The following is a 20,112-nucleotide window of genomic DNA, read 5'->3' on the forward strand; positions in this document are numbered from 1 at the left end:
CCGCTAGGTATAAAAATAGTTCCTCCCCAGGTTCAGGCTTTGCCAACAGGGGGGTGAGCTAAGGTAGCTTCTTAACTCTTCGAACGCCTGTTGGCATTCAGAGGTCCAACAGAAGTTCTTCGGCTGCTTGAGGGTTTGAAAGAAGGGCAAGCACCGTTCGGCCGACCTCGCAACGAAGCGATTAAGAGCCGCTATCCTCCCTGTGAGGCGCTGAACCTCTTTGATCGACTTTGGGGCGGTCATCTCCAGGATGGCACGAATTTTCTCTGGATTGATCTCAATCCCGCACCTGATACCATGAAGCCCAAGAACTTTCTGAGGTTACTCCGAAAGCGCATTTAGTTGGGTTCAGCTTCATTCTATACTTTCAGAGAGCGTCAAGGTCTCCTCGAGGTCGGGACATGATTTCTGGAAGACTTGCTTTTTATGAGCATATCATCCACGTAGACCTTCATGTTTCGACCGATCTGCTCTTTGAAGATTTTGTTCACCAACCGTTGGTAGGTTGTGCCTGCATTCTTGAGGCCGAAAGGCATGACCCTGTAACAGTAAAGGCCGCGATTAGTGATGAAAGCTGTCTTTTCTTCATCTTCCGACGCCATTCTAATTTGATTATAGCCGGAGAACGCATCCATAAAGGTGAGGAGCTCATGGCCTGAGGTCGCGTCCACCAGTTGGTCGATTCTGGGAAGGGGGTAGCTGTCCTTTGGATAAGCCTTATTCAGTTTTTGAAGTCTATGCACATCCTCCACTTGCCGTTTGCTTTTTGACCAGAACAACATTGGAAATCCAATCAGGATAATTGACTTCCTTAATGAATCTGGCCTTGAGGAGCTTATCCACTTCCTCGGCTATCGCCTTCTGCCTCTCCGGGGCATGACTCCGGATTTTTTCTTTCGTCGGTCGATGCTTTGGATCGACGGCCAGATGATGCTCCATGACTTTCGTATCAATCTCCGACATGTCTGCTGGAACCCAAGCGAAAACGTCCACATTCCTTCGTAGAAAATCAATAAGACGCGTCCGCACCTCCTCCCCCATGTTGGAGCCAATTAGCGCCACATGCTCCGCATTCCCATCATTCAAAGGGATTGGTACCAGATCTTCGATTGGGCCGTCCCTTTCTTCGGTGAGGTCATCGCGAGCATCTAGTCCATCGACGGGACAGGGGTCAGCCTGATCGCTTCTTTGCAAGGTGATGTTGTAGCAGTGTCTGGCCAGGGCTTGGTCTCCCCGGACCTCTCCGATCCCCTGGTTGGTGGGAAACTTAACTTCAAATGGTAGGTCGAAATGACAGCTCGGAAAGCATTGAGGCCGGGTCGGTCAAGGATTGCATTGTAGGCGGATGGCGCCTTCACCACCAAGAAATTCACCAGAGCCCTGGATTGCTTTGGATATTGACCCGCGGCCACAGTCAAAGCTATCATTCCTTCCGTCAGAATGGCGTCACCGATAAACCCTACCAGGGGGGAGCAAATCGGCCTCAGATGACCGCCAAGAGCGGACATTCTTGAAAAGGCATCGTAGAACAAGATGTCGGCCGAACTTCCGTTGTCGACAAGAATGCGACGGACGTCGTAATTTGCTATATTCAAGAAAACTACGACTGCGTCGTTATGAGGGAATTGGACTCCTTGGGTGTCTTCTTCGGTAAAGGTTATGGATTCTTCAACCTTTAACCGCTTGGGGATACAGACGGTATGTTGGTTGCCTCCCGTCGGGATCCCCCCGAAATGGTGTTGATGGAATCCGATAGAGGCCGATCGTCCGGCCACTCCTTGTCGGCGACCATAGCCAGAGGTAGTTGTGCGAATGCCTCGCGAGAAGGCATCAGATGAGGAAAGGAGGAGTGGGCAGATGAGGAAAGGAGGAGTGGGTGCCGGATAAGATGACCGGAGGTGGATCCGTTGAGCGCTCCTTTAAGAACAAGGGTGTTGCGAAGACACAGCCCTTCCTCTAGCGCCAATCTTGTTGGTGCAAAAATCCGCTTGCGTCAGAGAAGCTGGAGTCGAGGAAGTCGCGGTCGCCGCCGAGACCTGCAAAGGAAGTCTAAACCGGAGGTGGGGTTGCTCCGGCAAGACCCTCCGACGCTCAAGTCAGTTCTCTGCCTCAACAAGAATGGAGTGCTCGAACAGAGAATTTAGCAGAGTTTTTAGATGAAAGATGAAAGCTTATCGAATAACGTATCTGGAGTTTCCCTTTTATAGACGGAGAGGGCAACAGATTGATAGCGACGCCTGTAACCGTCTGGTAGTGGGCCGCCCAGAGTCAGGAGGAATTTATTGCGGAGAGTAGTAAAGCGGGGTCGTGGCTATTATCGTGGTTTGCCACGCGGGATCAGTTACGGGGAGTGGAGTGGCGTCCGCTGTCGTGACTCATCTGGGGGTGGTGGAATCGCACAGGATCCGCCGCAGGGAGTGGAGCAGAATCATGGCCGTTAATATAGCCTGTCAGGGAGTAATGGGGTCGCGTAGGGTCCGCTGCAGGGAGTGGAGCAGTGTTGTCCGTTATTGTGGCCCGCCAGGGGGTCCAGACTTGTCGGTCGGAGCTTGGTTGGAGTCGGTAGCGAGGTCCGGCACCCGTAGAAGCCCGGACGAAGTCTACTTGCAGTTGGGGTCGTGGGCAGGGTCCGGCTCCCGCAGGAGTTCGGACGAAGTCTGTCTGCAGCCGTTGGTGTCGAGGACGGAACTCGGCTCCCGTAGGAGTTCGGGCGGAGTCCTTCTGCAGTTGAAGTTGGCGATGGAGCCCGGCTCCCGTGGGAGTCCGGGCGGAGTCCTCCTGCAATTGAAGTTAGGTGCGAAGTCCGGCTCCCGTGGAAGTCCGGACGGATCTCACCGGCGATTGAAGTTGGCGATGGAGCCCGGCTCCCGTGGGAGTCCGGGCGGAGTCCTCCTGCAATTGAAGTTAGGTGCGAAGTCCGGCTCCTGTGGGAGTCCGGACGGATCTTACCGGCGGTTGAAGTTGGCAATGGTGCTCGGCTCCCGTGGGAGTCCGGGCGGAGTCCTCCTGCAATTGAAGTTAGGTGCGAAGTCCGGCTCCCATGGGAGTCCGGACGGATCTTACCGACGGTTGAAGTTGGCGATGGAGCTCGGCTCCCGTAGGAGTCCGGGTGGAGTCCTCCTGCAATTGAAGTTAGGTGCGAAGTCCGGCTCCCGTGGGAGTCCGGACGGATCTTACCGGCGGTTGAAGTTGGCGATGGAGCCCGGCTCCCGTGGGAGTCCGGGCGGAGTCCTCCTGCAATTGAAGTTAGGTGCGAAGTCCGGCTCCCGTGGGAGTCCGGACGGATCTTACCGACGGTTGAATTGGCGATGGAGCTCGACTCCCGTGGGAGTCCGGGTGGAGTCCTCCTGCAATTGAAGTTAGGTGGGTGGAGCCCGGTTCCCGTAGGAGTCCGGTCGGAGTCCTCCGGGAGTTGAAGTCGCGGGCAGAGCCCGGCTCCTGTAGGAGTCCGGTCGGAGTCCTCTTGGAGTTGAAGTCGCGGGCGGAGCCCGGCTCCCGTAGGAGTCCGGGCGGAGTCCTCCTGGAGCTGATTCTGCTGAGGACTTTGGCTGTGGGTATTTTATACCCAACAGATCTGAAAAAGAAAAGAGAGCGTGAGGAAGATTTCTGCATATTTTTGAAAAGTTCAAAACATTCCGAGAGGAAAAAAAGAAAGAGAGTGGGCGCAGGGTCTTCTGTGAGCACCGTAGGATTTCAGCCAGGGGTTCGGGAAGTGAGAAAGTGAGCTACGAGTGTCGTGAGCCCACCAAATTCAAAGGAGAGCATCATCAACCTCTCAAACATATTTGCTGATGATTCAGAGTATCTGAAGAATCGGCAGAAATCGATCGAAGGAGTTCGATCAGCATCGACCGTCGAAAGGGCTCTACAACGAGCTAGCACTCGTGAGGAGCCGATCAGACCGGGAGCTTTGTGTGGACGATCTGCAGAGATCAGACATACTGTGTGGCTGTATTGTGACGATCAGATCCTCCCGACAGTGATCAGATTATGGCGATCGACTATCCGCACAAAGATAATGTGTTCTGAACACAGCAGTAAATTATTTACTGTTCAAATTTGAATTTCAAATTTAAATGCATGCATGCTTTATATCATATTTAGATCCTAGTGTAGGGTAAACACATGTTAATTAATTAGATTAATTAATAATTTTTACTATAAAATAGTGATTTTGAAAAAATTTTAAAATTACCATTTTACCCTGTAGGGAACCAGATCTAGGATTTCAGGGTTAGATCTTGAAAAAGAGGATTAGATCTTGAAACTTTTTCAAGATCATACAGCGGAAGACTAAAATAAATTAAAATTTATTTTCTAAGATCAGAAAATCTCTAGATCTAAGATTCTATTACATGATTATTACATGGTATTAAATCAAAAATTAAAATATATAAATATAGCATGAACTACATGTTGATCATATCAACATGTTTCTATACTACATCTAATGTATGTATTAAACAATAGATCAGATCTATTACCTTGCAAGTTAGACGTTCTAACCTTGCTGATCTGGGCTTGAGGATGATGTTGCAAGCCGCACACACGTCCGGCCTCTAGGAGTCGTCCACACGAGCCCACGAATCTCGATCAGAAGTCCTGCTTCAGGAAATCAGCACAGTATGCTAGTACTGCGCTGATCCTTCTTTGATGGTTGATCAGGTGCCTCCTTCTTCTTGATTTGGACTCTTCCAAAGATGGAAAGTAGAAGGAGGAGTTTCAGATCTGAGACACTCTCAGGAAACTCAAGATGGAGGGAGGAAAGATATGAAAATAAAAACCCAAGAAGAAGACCCTCTTCTTCTTCACGTTTTTCTCTCTAGATGCCCTAACTTGCGTCTTTTATATCTCCACGATCCAAAGGTATTTCTCTCTAATTTTTGGATGGCACAAAGGTCTCTCATATCTCTATCTCCCCTTAAAATTTCATGAAGAAACTCATCTTATATAGAGAGATATGATAGAGTCCTTGTCTAGGTCAAACACCTAGTCAAGGCTTATCCAAACATGGCAAGTTAAGGGACGCCCAACTCTTGAGCACCTCCTCCATATTTTTGTGTATGGATCATAAGAAAAGGGTGCACAATGTATACCCTAAAAGTCACAAAAATTTCAAAAAAAATTTGGATAAATTCGGTGCAAAATTGAAAGAGTTTTGGATTTCTAAAACTCTATCTCATAGAATTCAAAATCCAAACTTATTCCTTTTAGATTTGATCCAAACCACCTTCCATGTAAGAAAGAAGAGAAGAGACCTTTTGTGAACGTGGGAGAGATCTGAGAGAGGGCTTTTGTCGCACAAAATAAGTGGAGATTGGCATTGAATAAGAGAGAGGGCGTGGAGAAGGTTTATGTGGCGCAAGGTGGAATCCTATTCCAACTAGGATTCTATCTCATAACTTGTTTTAATTTGGTTTCCCAAACCAAATCAAATCAAAATTAGATCAACCCAATTAAAATAGGTCTTAACCCAATTAAGAACCTAATTTAATCAGATTAAATTATATTTCAATCTGATTTAATTTTCTAATCAAATTAGAAATTAGATTGACCCAAGTCCTAGTTGAACTAGGACTAATTTTTCCTTGCACTTGGCTTATCCAATAAATCAATTGGACTTGATCCAATCAAGCCCAAATCAAATCTAATTAAATATATTTAATTAGACTTAATCTCAGCCCATTGGCTTAATCAAATTAAGCCAATTAGCAATCGAATTGCTAATAGATCCTCCTGCAACACTTGCACTGGTTTAAATGTCAATCGTATTGATCATTTAACCCTAGAACGATTCTTAATCGTTGATCAACCATCCGATTGGATCATGAACTCTAATGTGTGTGACCTCATAGGTCCGAACCTAAACCGATAGCATAGAAACAAATTTCTATACCAATCAAGTGACCATCTAGCAATGGTACCCGACGACCGGATAGGTCGAATGTGTAGAACAACATCCTTAGAACCCATGCGGATATAGTTTTCATATAATTCATCCCCTTGACCAAAATGATCATAGGACACCCCAGAGCTCAACTGTCAACTCTGATCAGGTTGTCCACATTGTATTTCAAAATATCAAATCCATCTGATGGATTACCCTGGCCAAGGTTTTGCTAAATTGAAATACAGCGACTCATTCTTCTCCAACTCTTGGAGTGGTCAATCCCATCTCGATCATACTCTGACTTCGCAAGTACTTGACTGTGCCCAGAAGCCTTCCGTCCCTGAATTAGAAATTCAGTTAGTCCAGTACCAAAGCACAGTGAGTTGCTTGCAAGTCACTGAGGCGATCTCAAGTCTAAGGGACACTTATACCTATATCCCATCAGAGACATTCTCGACAGCAGAATGCTCTGGAGTTGGTCACGTTCAATGACGATGTACTCTTACATCTCACCTGTATGCCATACCAGTGTCTCCACACTCCTTGGTTAAGAGGACAACCAACCCATATGGCCTACAGCGACCTATGCTCGATAGAAGCTGTCGTCCTTATTAACAGCCTATTATTTGGTCGTGAACAGTTTTAAGGACTAATCGATAAATCCTCTCTTTATCGAACCTAAATAGTCCTAAGGACTTCATCATAACAATGGAGTTCATTAGAAGATGAAAGCTTATGATGAAGATGCCAAATATATTTTATTTATTAACAAATCAATTACAATACTTGGTTGCTCAACCGTCAACAGCTTGACGATTGACTTTTTGGGACACATTTCCCAACATACCCCTGCACTCAATTTTCGCTTAAAAGCAGTGCTATCCACGGAGATGATCATTAGATCACACAGGATAGCTCATTAGGTTGAGTTGGATGATTAGAGTTATTCTTAGACTATAATGGCCAAATTAAGATATTTATACAAAAAGAAGTTGACAGTCCTAGATTGTTTGCATGCCTAAAATTTTAAAGTTTCTTTATCTTATGACAAGCAAGTTCAGTCAACATCTTTGATTGTTATAGATTTGGTGTGAAAGTTGATCCTCCCTGTTTCGAGGTTTGAAAAATAGTTCATGAACAGGGAAGGATCATATATCATTGATCAAGTACAACTTGGATGGGTATATATTTTAAGGAGTATAAATTATGAACTTCAGGATTAAACTATTAATGGGAAGTATTTAAGAAGCACTATTCTGCATTGTGGGAGGCATGTAAGGAACTCAAAGTTGAAAGAGGATATATCATTTCATAAACAGCCTCTTGATCATCAATTAACATGATGTAGAGGGTATTATTTATACTTTGTCTCCACAATTTAGATCGTTGTCAATAGTAAGCACCACCCTTGCTAGATGGGATGAAGTTTGGTTGTACCAAATTGTGCTAAGTATGCAATAAAAATTGAATAGATTGGATTTAGCCAGAATATAAACAAGTAGGCTGAAGACTCAAAATCATAATGATACAGATAGCAGATTAAGAGACATGAAATATCTCAATATGTGGTTACATCGCATTGGAATCATGAAAGTGAACTATCAAAGGCATCGAAGATCATGATGATGAAGATAGTTGAAAGGGCTAACAGTTGTATTATGGTTATTTTGTTTTAGTTATTCTTTAGTTATTGTGTCTTAGTATAATATTAGAATTATACTCTATATAAAGATCCTTCGACAATCAATCGAAATAATTTATCTTTACTTTTATCTTTATCTTAGTCATTTATTTTAGAAACAAGTGTAACTTAATTTTTTACTGAAGCCTGGCGTTACATCTTTACTTTAGTCCCGCATTACACCTTTGCTATTGTCCAATGCTACTCTCCCATCCATTTCCATCTCCTTCAAACAGTATGACAGTGGCGAAAGTTCTTAAAGATCAAGATATTTGGTTCCATGCTACTCTCTATCTTTCTTCGGATCCGTATCTTTCTGGCTAAGTCGACACTACAGTATGCTTGTGCATATATCCAATCTCACCTAGTTAAGCTTGATGGACTATCATCTACCTCAACCAATGGAGCTCAATGAGAATCTCGAGTTCTCTAATTTATTTGGAATAAGATGAAAAAGATGACAACAAATCCAAATTTAGCTCTATCAATGGGCATTTAAGGTTTCATGAGCCTACTCCATTCAACCTAATATAATTTTTAAACTATCATCATTAAGCATAGGAGATGATGATAAGTTGGTGAGTTAATATTAGTCGGCAATTGTTTCTACTTTTATTTAGTTGGCAAGTAGATATATGCTTTACGATGAAGCTAAACAGCAAGTAGGGGAAGTTGACAAAAAGAATATATGAGTTGGTCTCTACAAAGATGTTAAAAAAAAAAATATTTATTTTATCAATTTTTTTCTTTCATTATATTTAAAATAAAATTTTTATAAATAATTTTAATATAATTAATAAAATTTTTTATATTATATAATAAGAAGATTAATATACAATAATTATATATAAAAAAATATATATGAACGAAACAATATTACTTTCTCACTGTTGCATGGAGCGAAAGCAAGAGTTCAAATAAATTCAAGGGATGAGATTAAGATATTATGCTAAGTTGCAATAATTTTTAGGATTTGAAAACGGTGGATGTTAAAAGAACCAATAAATTATACAGATAAGGCCAGATACCAAGTCTCTTAAATGGATCTAATAGCACACTCTCGGTGATATACACATTCATAGTACGTACTGTACGTATATAATCCTCTGCAAAGATATGGGCGTGAGAAAAGTTTTATTTAGAAAAATAATATATATATACACATCGAAGAAAGGATGGACCTGTTTTAACGTCATGACTCCGACGATGCCTGTTTATTTCCATTAAAACCTCCCAACCGTACGTAAACCACCGTCGTAAAACCGCAGAAGGAAAATAAATAAATAAATAAATAAATAAAGACGGCATAAAAAAAAAAAAACTCTTACAGAGAAATCCCGTTACCCTCTTGTCCGAACCGAAACCCTCTCATTCCGCTCTCTCTCTTCTTTAGCTTTTATCTCGTCATGGTGGAAGTGGAAATCGATCGGGGCTTCTGGGGTCTTTGAGCAACCGTTCGAGGAGCGGAGGGGGAGAAGGAAGGAGAAGGGGGAAAGATCGATGAGCGGCTTGGAGGCCATGAATCTGGAAAAGGTGGAGTTTTCTAACGAGGGGAAGGGAGCCATGTCCGCGGCCTCCTCCTGCTCGATTTGCCTGGAGCTCGTGCTGAATCAGGGGGATAGATCGACCGCCAGGCTCCAATGCGGGCACGAATTCCATCTAGGTGATGAATTGTTCCCTATCGCTGCATCTTGCATGAATTGCCCAATCTTATCCGCTGTTATGGCTATTCTAGGGTTGTTTGAATCTGGCTTGCCTGCATCTCCTGTTGACAATTTCGAACCTTTTTGTTGGCCCGTATGGTGCTGTTTAGATCTGTGCTTACTGGATTTTTTTCATGGAGTTTACCTTGTCTGCGTTGTAAAGGATGGATTTTGACGGTGATCGGTGATTCTTTAGTTGTATAAAGTTTCAACCTTTATTCATGATATTGGCATTTTCTTTCATAATTTTTTGACCTGGGTTTGGAAGGAAACTAAAAAAATCCTTGAAGAAACATGGGGTATCTGTTTCATAATTATCCATTCAACAATAAGTCTGATGCATGCCCCATGTGAAACTATGGTAGGAATTAGGTTAGCTCGCTGGCTAACCTGTTAAGTTTCTAGTTTCACAGGTGACATCTACGAGTGAGATTGCTAATTAAGGTTGAATTTCCACTGTATGAAGGGTGAAATTTAATGCAAATTTGGGCTATTTTTTTCCTGTTTCAGAGCTTCTTTGCCTGAATAGAGACTTAATTGGTTTGTGCTGGCTGATATGCATGTGATTTTCTAAGATGGAAATGCATTTTGTAGCAAGAAACTTATTTGCACGGCAAGAGTTAAATGTGAATAAGCCGCATCTCATCTTCTTATTGTTAGGTATCATAACTTTTATGCATAATAAGTGATTTTAGGGCTAGAAGTGCTTGCTTTCCATTTGAGGTTAATCCTTCTTTACTCTGATCTTCTATATGCTGGCTAAAAGAAGAAATGGTGTTAAATTTGATTATAGTTGTTGATGATCAGTTCTAAGCCCTGCTTGTTGTTGTTATGGTTATCCTTATGATCATCATCATCATCATCCTTCTTGTCCTCCAAGCCTTTTCCTGCCAAAATGGGATGAGTTTTGGATCATAACCCTAAGGTGAGAGGGCTTTATTAGAAAGAGTAATTTTTTTTGTGATCGACTATCAGCCTAATGTTAAATTTTTAAATGATAGTCCCAAGTTCGTAGCATAGACAACTTTAGAGGGCCTGCTACCTGGAAAAATATTAACTGTACTGCTTTTATGTCTCTACTGTATGTGGTCATAGTCATATTGCTAAACGACGTAAAAGGTGGTCCACTTAGCATTGTGCTGATGCTGCTGCATATATAAGCTGCTTATTATTGTATGACTAATATGTGGGCCCATTTATGATTAATCATTCTGGAGCCACATATACAGCCAAATATTTCATTCCTAGGTAGGGGTGTGAATCTAAGCTGATGGTTATGCTTTATGTGGATTTTGGGAGGGCTTGATACGGGTATTAGTAATGTTAGGACATTAATTATTATAACTTCTGCTGGTTGGTATTAGGTACTAAGAAATAAGCACGGCACCTTTTAAAACATTGTTTATCATGATTACTGACAAGTTTGATCGACATAATTTGTAGCATGTCATGCTTAAAATAGAGTATGTTTGTCTTGGTCAAGTTAGCACTTTGTGAATGTGTATGGGCCTGGGCTATCGGCAAATGTCCATTAAGGATTTGAATAAAGGTTGGTCATTGAGGGCACCACTTTATTTATATTTGAAATGAAGATTCTTTTGCAATTGTCAAGGTGAAGTTGAGGTAATTTATGCGTATGTGTGGGAGAAGGAAACTCTCCTTCTCTCTCACATCATTTAAGACTGAGTTGCACAGATCAGAAAGATAGTGAAGGGAGAAATTTACTAGAGAGAGCTCAAGGTGAAAAGAGAGCGGCTTAGTTTGTTTGAGAATGAAAAAAGCAAAGAAAGGAGAATCAACAATTGACGTTTAGGCAGCCCAATAATAAATGCAGTGTCAATACATAGAATGGATGCTATGAGGTTAAAAATGATATAGTAGGATTTGTGAATTCAAACAAATGTATGTGCCAAGGTTCGACCAAAACCTCACAAAAGGGATAGTGGATTTAATAGGGTAAAAGGAGGCAAATAGGATTGACAATAGAGAATAAGAGAATATCTATTGCAAATCTGGATAGGGGTATTTAATTTAGGCTTTTGTAGAAGTGTTACAGTGCTTCATATTATAGGCCACATTGTGTTTGTTGGAATAGGAATCAAAAATGAGAATTGGGAATGGGTATTAGTTTTCCATTTTAGTCCATCACCATGATTTACAGGTGATTTAGACACAAAAATGCTGACTTAAGTGGTTATTGAATTACCATAAAAGGGGTAAAAGGATCCCCAGGGGGAGGGTATGTGGAGGGGTGGGGTTGGATATGAGCCTGAGCAATAATAAAAAAGAGGTTTCTTATAATATAAATTATATAATTTTAGTATAATAACATATACTATTTATTGCATATGATTTAATTACTATAACAAAATATATTATCACATATAAAACAATCATATGTTATCTAATATAATATATAATTCTATGAACCATATATTATTAAACATATAGTTAAATTATATGATACATTTTATTTTATAGACTAGATACTACAATATAAGAATGCATTAAAAACAATATATAACAATAATAAGATATTATTGTATTTTAATATCATAACATCCATTATGATGTATGATTATGTAATGGTGAATAATTATATCATAATATTATAATAATTTTATAGTCTATTTTATGCAGATTGGAATATATTTCAAGAATTGTTTAATTCACTCAAATTATCTCGATTAGCCAAACATAGAAATCCAAATCAGTCATTTGTGCTGACTCCTAGGAACGGATATCCTGGGAATAGGTAGACAATCCTGATTTCAATTTCTGACAACCAAAGATGGCAATAAGTGTTAAACTTGCACTCAACACTCTAATCAATGCAGCAAGTATATAGGAATGAGCAGTGCAAATGTAGGGAAGGCATTACACAACTCACGAACCTACAAACCAACTCAACTAAATGTTTCTAATGCCTTGTAAAATGTACTTGATGTAATTTGGCTTCCTTTAAATTGTATTGTATAGCACATATTAATTGCATGAGTTCTTATTACCAATATTGGTAAATCTGGCTAGTATTCTGAATGTGAGACCAAGTGATGATCTAATGTTGCAGGTTCAAAGGACCATGCATAAATATATCACACTCACATGTATAGTGTGTGCATTGCAAACATGATATCGATTATTCTATTTGACCCAATATTTTATGAATTGAGATATAATTCCTTATTGGTTATATGTTGGTATGCTATGTGTCATAATATGTTTTGTATTGACACAAGGTATCAGTGGCATGACTTTAAGCAAAACCAAAGCATGGCAAATGTCTTGCATGTCTGTTATTATTATTTTTTTTGGAAAAGGTAAAACCTATCTAAATAAATAAATGATAATGCAAGAGGAGGGATTTGAACCTTCCACATCATGATTAACAGCCACCCCCTCTAACCAATGCAGGGTGGGAAATGCTGATAGTGCGGTAGATGGAACGTGGGTTCGGGGACATGGATGGTCACAGACGTCTCACTTACGGTCACATTATGGGAGTTGGTATTATAGAGTACATACAAAAAAAGGCACATAAGTCCCTTTAAGCTTGACACTTAATCGTATAGGGTTTACTAGGCGTAGATCTAGGGTGGCTTGTATGGGCTGGTATGCTTGATACCTGAATCCATGATTCAATACTTCTTTCTTTAATGATGCTAAATTTATTTAGTAACACTTATTGACTTGCTTACAAGCAAAATTATATAACTCAAACTGTCTTTGACTATAGATACCAATAGTTTATTCTATTTTTAGCACTTTCAATAGTTAAGAATTAAAGAATAATGCTTAGAAGGTCCAATGCTTGTGCAGATTATCTACTATCCATGCACCACTTATCTCTCTCATCTCTTTTGTAAGAGACACTTCCCCTGTAGTGGGAAATGATATGTTTGAATTCTTTGTGTGGTTGGGGCTGACAAAAGCTATCTTGTCAAATGATATACTCATATATGTTGAGGGCTTTGCTAATTTCATCTAGTATTTTGTAAAATGGTTGTTAACTTATAATTCAATATAAAATGGGGGTTTGTTATCAAATTCAGGTTAAATATTGGTGATTTGTTGCAAGGGAAAAGAATGTGCATAAAAGTTACATTGACATTATTGAGGAAAATATTCTGATGCCACAGCAAGCTGCACTTGTAATTTTTGTGGGACTAATGACTAATAGGGGCTTGCACCAAACTTGTATTTGAGGAAATAACATGGTGTAGGCCAATGATATAGGTTCAATTGATGCGAAGATGCTGACGCCATGGCAAGCTTCACAGGTAATTTTTTTGAGACTAGTGAGTATGTGGGCTTGCGCCAAATTTGTACTTGTATTTAGGAAGATATAAGATGGTGTAAGCAAATGATATAGATTCGGTTGATGAGAACATGCAAATGTTAAATTCTAAATTGTAAATATGGAATAAACCCTTAAAGGATAATGGACCTATAGATCAATAAAGTGGAAATAGGTTATACAAATGCAATTACTGTGGAAATATAAATGAGATGAGTAACTTGGTTGATACTGATGACTAGGAAATACCAAAGTGTACCTGATTTCTTTAAAAGTACCAGTTTACCTGATTTCTTAATCTCGGATCTGTGTTTTAGAAAATGCAGAGGTTGATGAATGCAAATCTAAATTATGATACACATTATGGTGCCAAAGAGTTGTCATAATACAAGGTGTGCACATGATGTACCCATAATACTGGCTTGTATCTTTTAGTAATGCTTAGATTGTAGTGTCTAGGTGTGCTAAACTTCAATATAGACTGATATGTAGATGGTCTGTTTGTTGCAGCTTGCTTTGTATCATCTTCTCATTAATTATATCATTGATTCATGCATATCACTCCTTTCCCATGTTGACAACATTGTAGTAACTTTTACTTTCCATTGAATGTAATTTCATTTCCACTATGAAACTCGAATTTCTTTTTCTTGTTTGATCTAACATAATGCTATCTTTTCCTTAGTCATGCTTATTGGCATCTCTTTAGTTTGTTTAAGACAGATGGATCATGTCATCTATTGATGTTTAATGCTTATCTACTTTCTGCTAGAAAAGCAATTCAAGTTAGTCTCGATGCCCAAAAAGGGACTTACCTAGTATGATATAGAATGCTAGAACCATATCGTATATTGTTGCATATCTCTGTGTCATTGCAAGCTCAGTCTCAGCATAATTTGACTTTGCAAGCTTATAATATGTATTAACATGACAAATAATATTTCATTCCTTGTGTGGAACGAACAACTGGAATAAGCAGCACCTGCCAAATAAGTGAATGCTGTCATCTTATAATATTTGTAAATCATTGCATATGTTTGTTTCCTTCTTTTCTTCCTGAAAATTTGGAGCACTGCCTTTTTACTTTATTACTCATATGTCTGTATTCCTAATTGTTGAATTTATTTGATTTGATCAATCTATTTGTAGCCCATACATCTTATTTATTGTATCATTTTTCCCCAAGAAAACTCTTTCTTTTTTTTTTTGGTAATTTCATTCTAAAAATCATAGAATTGTTTTAGTTCCACTCTTTGGCTTATAATATGTCCCTTAAATACAAATGCAACTCCGTATTGCACCTTGCCTCCTTTCTATTGCCTAGACTCTTCAAATTGTGGGGAAATCTAGAAGAGTGTTTCCTGGTTGCATGAGCTTTTCTCCCCCCCCCTCCTTAATATGGTAGTTTTTCCTTCTAGTTAGCTAGCCTTTCAGTTTTCATTGTAGGCTCCTCTCTTGACCAAAGCTACCTTCACTACATATTTGATACTTCATAGAAGCTTAATGTTAGGTCAAGAGCTGGTTGTTAGCAATTCAATCTGGATTGCAATTTGATCAATAAAGTTGACCGATATAAATGTAGTAGCGGTGTCATGTTAAGGTCAAATTATCATGCCTCCTACCTAGTGTCTAAATTCTTTTCATTATAAGGAAATTTTGGAGAGCTGTATCCTAATTGCATGAGCTAATATTAGGGGTGAAAGTGGACTAGATGATATCCATCTGGATCCGTTTTCATATCTGAATTTATTCGGATATGGATAGAAATTTGAGTATCCGACTAATATCCATCCGTATCCATATTTGTCAAAGAAAAATAGATATGGACATAAATAGATAAGTATCCGATCTGTATTCAAATATCTGATTTTAGTTGTAATCTTATTTAATTTTTTATAGCATCCATTAACTTTTAAAAGAAATTTATAACTATATTAATGTGCTATTAACTTGATTTACAATCCACTTAGTAATATTTTTGATTTTGTGCTCATGAAGTTTAATTATGCGACTTATATCCGTATTTATATCTATATTTCTAGTATCTGATTTGTATCCGTGTCCATTTAAAACAAATAAGGATGTGAATTTTTTTCATCCAATTTGTTGCTGTAAGGCTCCGAACTAGATCGGTCTTGGACTAAATTGGAATGCTTCTGGGTTGAATTCGATGAAGTCCATGACAAATCCTGCAAAGAAAGTCTTAAAACCGGTGGGGTATCCTCTGAATTATGACTCTCCGATGATTTAGTCAGATAGAGCCTTGAGAATAGGTTGTGGAAATAGGAGAATAGAAGGATGATAGAGGAAATTGTAGACAAATGGAGAGAGAACTCTTGTTCCTTTCAGTGGGGGAGTTGAAAATGATTCAACAGAGTCTCAACTTTATCAGTCTTGACTTACCTTGCGGAGGGTACCCTACTCCTCTTTATATAGAGGGGGTGAGGAGGCCTGCTCAGATTGTTAGGCCGTTAGGAGAGTTTGTTAGGCCGTTAGAAGAGTTTATTATGACAGAATGGCTAGTTGTATAGAGATCGTGGGGCATTTGCCCATTTGGTGATTGGCTTTAGTATAGCTGAAAGATAGCTAATGCTTAGTTGGATGACAATTGCCAGATAACCGTCTACATTCTGACGGTACATCGGTGTTTCACCGACGTGATAGCTTAGATCGATAACTAGCTGAACTGAGTATTATACTTTAAGAATTGCTCTGGGCAAGATAGATCGATCAAATGTCAGATTAAAGAAGCAGATCAATAAATGGCCGATATCACCTGGAGGAACATTTATGATTCAGATGATAATTTATTGCCACATGTCTAAATGAGGTTGTATAACGTGTACTAATATATGCCTCTCACTTTTCAGATCACATCAGGTGTGGAAAGTCTCTTCAGGAGATCTCATTTGACTTGTATTGTTGTCATAAATGCTCCGTACTGTTGACAGTTGAAAGTATTAATTTTTTAATTATTCGAAGCGACACTGTTTCTCGAAAATGATTTGTTGGATTTAGTAATGATGAGTGCTTAGAAAATCGGAAGCTCGCAATTATTTGGACGGCTAGTCCCTGATGCGTGTGTGCTAGGTGTCATACTGTAATTGGCCGTTTTAGCTATCACATGGATCTTGCCTGCATGGCTTGATCAGGAAGAGGTGCGTCGAAACGACTCTCTGCAGAACCGTTAGATAACCAACAAGTTGTATGATCCAATGGCATATCAAATCAATTTAGACTGTTGGTAAGTTTTATAAATAAGTTTGTATTCTATCCAAAAATCATTTTACTGTTTTCTTCGCATGAAAGACTAACTAAAATTTTTTCAGAGCCCCAACATCATCGATATCGGAGAAGAGACCCCCCAAAGTCACTGAAGCCGGAGAAAAAATAAGCAAAGAAATCCTTTAAAAGCTTCATCAGATCCTCCTCTTTACCTATTAGGTAGACTCTTCGTCTTCGGCTTCTTTGTCATGCAAATTTGAGATTTTAGGTTTCTACAATCTTTATTTCCCTTTTTTTGGACAGTTCTCCCATTTTTTTCTCTTTTTTTGTCTGCTTTTCTTTTCCCATTCACTTTTGCTTTCTTCTTTCTTTTCAAAAATATCTTCTGATAGTAGTAATGAGATAAGTCAGGGCAATCGGATACTTCAGTCGATCCAACCACTGCTCGAGTTTGAGATGGAAAGTTCATCTCGAGCAACAGCTGAGATCAGTACCTCAGGTTGGGATAATCTAGAATCTCTTATAAGGGATATTTTGGATTATTTTGGCTCAAGTATTGAACAATCTGTCTGGAATGATCTTGATCTTCAAAAATTTAGGGAAAAATATTTAATTCTTGAAGAATTCCAGCTTGTAGCTCCAGGTCAAGATGGTAGGATTACTGAACCTTCAGAAGGTTATGTCGCATTTAACGATGAGGCACTTCGATCTGGACTTCGATTTTCCTTACATCTTTTCTTCTATAATGTTTTGGAATTCTATAGACTCCATTCAACTTAAATCACTCCCAATGCTATTAGGATGATCATAGTATTCATCATCTGTTGCAAATTTTTAGCTATAGAACTTAGGATCTCTCTCTTTAGGGCGCTAGTTGTCCTAAAGAAACATCCTTACAAAAAAGACTGGTTGTATTTTTCACCTCGGCCTAAATGTAAATTTGGCCCTGTTCTTCTTTCTTCAATACACAATTGGAAAAATTGTTTTTTCTTTATTTTTCTTCTGATGTTCTATGGGTTTTTAGTTATAAATGGGGTAAGCCTGAAACCAAATGGAACTCAAATAACGAAATATTATCTGGAGACGAGAAGGCTTTTGCAGAACTTCTGGATATGAAAGTACCCAATTTGAGCCTACTGGTGTCCGACCAGTCTTTATTTGATGCTGGCATCAATCAGATCTCTCCCCAGGATAAGTCTGACATTAATTTCTTTTATTCGTTACTCCATGTTCTATCATTTTTCTTTTCTAACAATCTTTTTTCTTACATAGCAGTAATAATGAAGTTCAACAGATAAAGGCTAGCTGACTCAAAGAAGAGAAAGTAGGATTTAACTGATCAGCCTGCTTCCAAGAAAAGTAAGGAGACTGCTCCTCCAAAATCGGCTACCCTTCGATCATCATTTGGGGCAATATTAATGGACATAGATGCTGCTTCGATCTCTGCTGTACCATCAGTGAAATCAACTGATCAATCTGCTGAGGTGGCTCGTCTGTCCCTAAAAGAATCTACACACCTTAAGTAGATGCCTTCTCCAGTATCTCCTTTAACATCGGTCAAGTCAGCTCAACCAATCGATCAGTGTCCAAGGTCCCAAACTTTTGATGTCAAACCGCCATCTTCCTCATCGAAAAAGATCGATTTGGTGAAGGCATCACTTCTGGAGATGCCTAGACTGGGCAAGGATTTGCTCTGTACAATGATGCCCCAAAAGGATCTGGATGCTCGGAGGTGGGACCTTTTCCTAGAGCAAGTAATGAATTATGGATTCAACAGTATTATGGATGTGAGACTTCATTCTTTTCTATTTTCTGCTCTTTTCTTCTTTTTTTTTTTACATCGGTTGTTTGTCAACCTGACTATATCCTTCTTTTTGCAGTCGGCCATGTATTTCAAGTTCCTCAATGAGCACTTGACATGGTTCTTTGAAAATAAGAAGTTCCTGAAAGAGAGGCTCAAGGCCGAGAAAGAGGCCAAAAAAGCGATTGAGGAGGCTAAGAAGGCAGCAGAAAAGAAGGCTGCAAAGAAGGCAAAATGATGGAGGGGCTGAAGAAAAAGCTCCAGGAAAAAATAGACTCCATCAAGGAGAAGAATAAGCAGCTTCTGGACAACCATCGCCAGATGAATGATAAAGATCACAAGCTGCAAAAAACAAATAGAGAAGATCTCCGAGTTGGAGGCCAAGCTGAAGGAGGCCGAGTCGGTGATTGAAAAATGCGATGAAGTTCTTGTCTCATATCAGAGACAACTTGATAAAGATAGAGCGGATGACAAGGATTATCGAAGATTATAAGAATTTTGACGCTTTTCAGGATGAGGTTATGGAGGCCTCAGAAGGAGCTTTCGATTATGGCCTTTTGAGCGGTAGGAGTTTAATTATGATGCTCTTTCCAAACCTTAACCTCAGCAAAGTCACAATGGAAGCAGCTTTGGAAGCAACAGTTGAAGTGACTTCTGGGATAGCTGCTGGGGTCCGCATTACGAAGCTTTCTACCACTTCTTCCATTGAAGTTCCTCCGACTGAAGTTCTAGCCAGTCTGGCTGAGGTCCTCGTCGTTAAAGCTGTCTCGAAGGAATCAGTCAACAAAGATCTTATCTCAGCTCCTCCGACAAATAATTCCTAGGCTAAGGCCTGAATTATCTCTTTTTTCCCTTTTCAAATTTTTGTATTAGCCCGTGGGCTTCTATAAAATTTCTTACATCAATGAAATGAATTTTTCAATGTCAATATTTTTCTCTCTTTAACTAATATCGATCTTGGATGATCCGATTTGGATTTTGATGTCTTGAAAAATATCGTCATTCACGACAGATGGTTATTTTCTGACTTCGATCAGATAATTATGAGTATATATAATTCAGCTTTGGTTAGATAAGTAACCAAATATTAACTATTCTCAATCGAGCTAATAACGAAGTCAATGTGATTAACCTTAACAAGTTTGTCATTGAAATGAACTGAATCAGATCAACTAATTAGAGATAAATTAATCTCATAATTCATCGTAAAGATTTCGAAAGTACCTTTATCTGAGTTCGGAGTGGCAGATCGGGTTCTTTTATCTATGGATTTGTGACCTGTGTTGCCTTTCTGTGATCTTTGTTATTCATCGCTTTAAACTGATGTAGTGAAATCCGATTTATAGATCTGAGTGCCTTTTCATCGGATTGAGTCTATTTCGCTGTTTGCGAAATTTGTTTTGGAAAATTAGGTGTTTCTTATTTGAAGCCCAATAGGTGGTTTTCATTTGAAGCCCAATTCGGAGATTGGGTGTCCCATGTCATATTGTGAGGTCCAATCCGGAGATCGGATGT

The 20,112-nt window shown here is 39.5% G+C and overlaps 1 protein-coding gene and 1 long non-coding RNA gene across 2 annotated transcripts in view; both read left to right on the plus strand.

Moving 5' to 3' along the window:
• Nucleotides 1-8,894: 8,894 nt before the first annotated feature.
• Nucleotides 8,895-20,112, plus strand: part of LOC105035392 (E3 ubiquitin-protein ligase IPI1) — a 62,989-nt gene continuing 51,771 nt past the window's right edge. Inside the window, exon 1 of the mRNA XM_010910941.4 lies at nt 8,895-9,234. Within this exon, the coding sequence (XP_010909243.1) occupies nt 9,072-9,234 (163 nt within the window). The 5' untranslated portion in view covers nt 8,895-9,071. The remainder of the gene's footprint in view (nt 9,235-20,112) is intronic.
• Nucleotides 11,988-19,519, plus strand: LOC140859163 (uncharacterized). The gene is made up of 3 exons (XR_012142635.1): nt 11,988-16,815; nt 16,901-18,583; nt 18,677-19,519. It is a non-coding gene; the product is annotated as an uncharacterized lncRNA (long non-coding RNA).

Source organism: Elaeis guineensis, chromosome 7 (assembly GCF_000442705.2).
Source record: "Elaeis guineensis isolate ETL-2024a chromosome 7, EG11, whole genome shotgun sequence".
NCBI lineage: Eukaryota > Viridiplantae > Streptophyta > Magnoliopsida > Arecales > Arecaceae > Elaeis > Elaeis guineensis.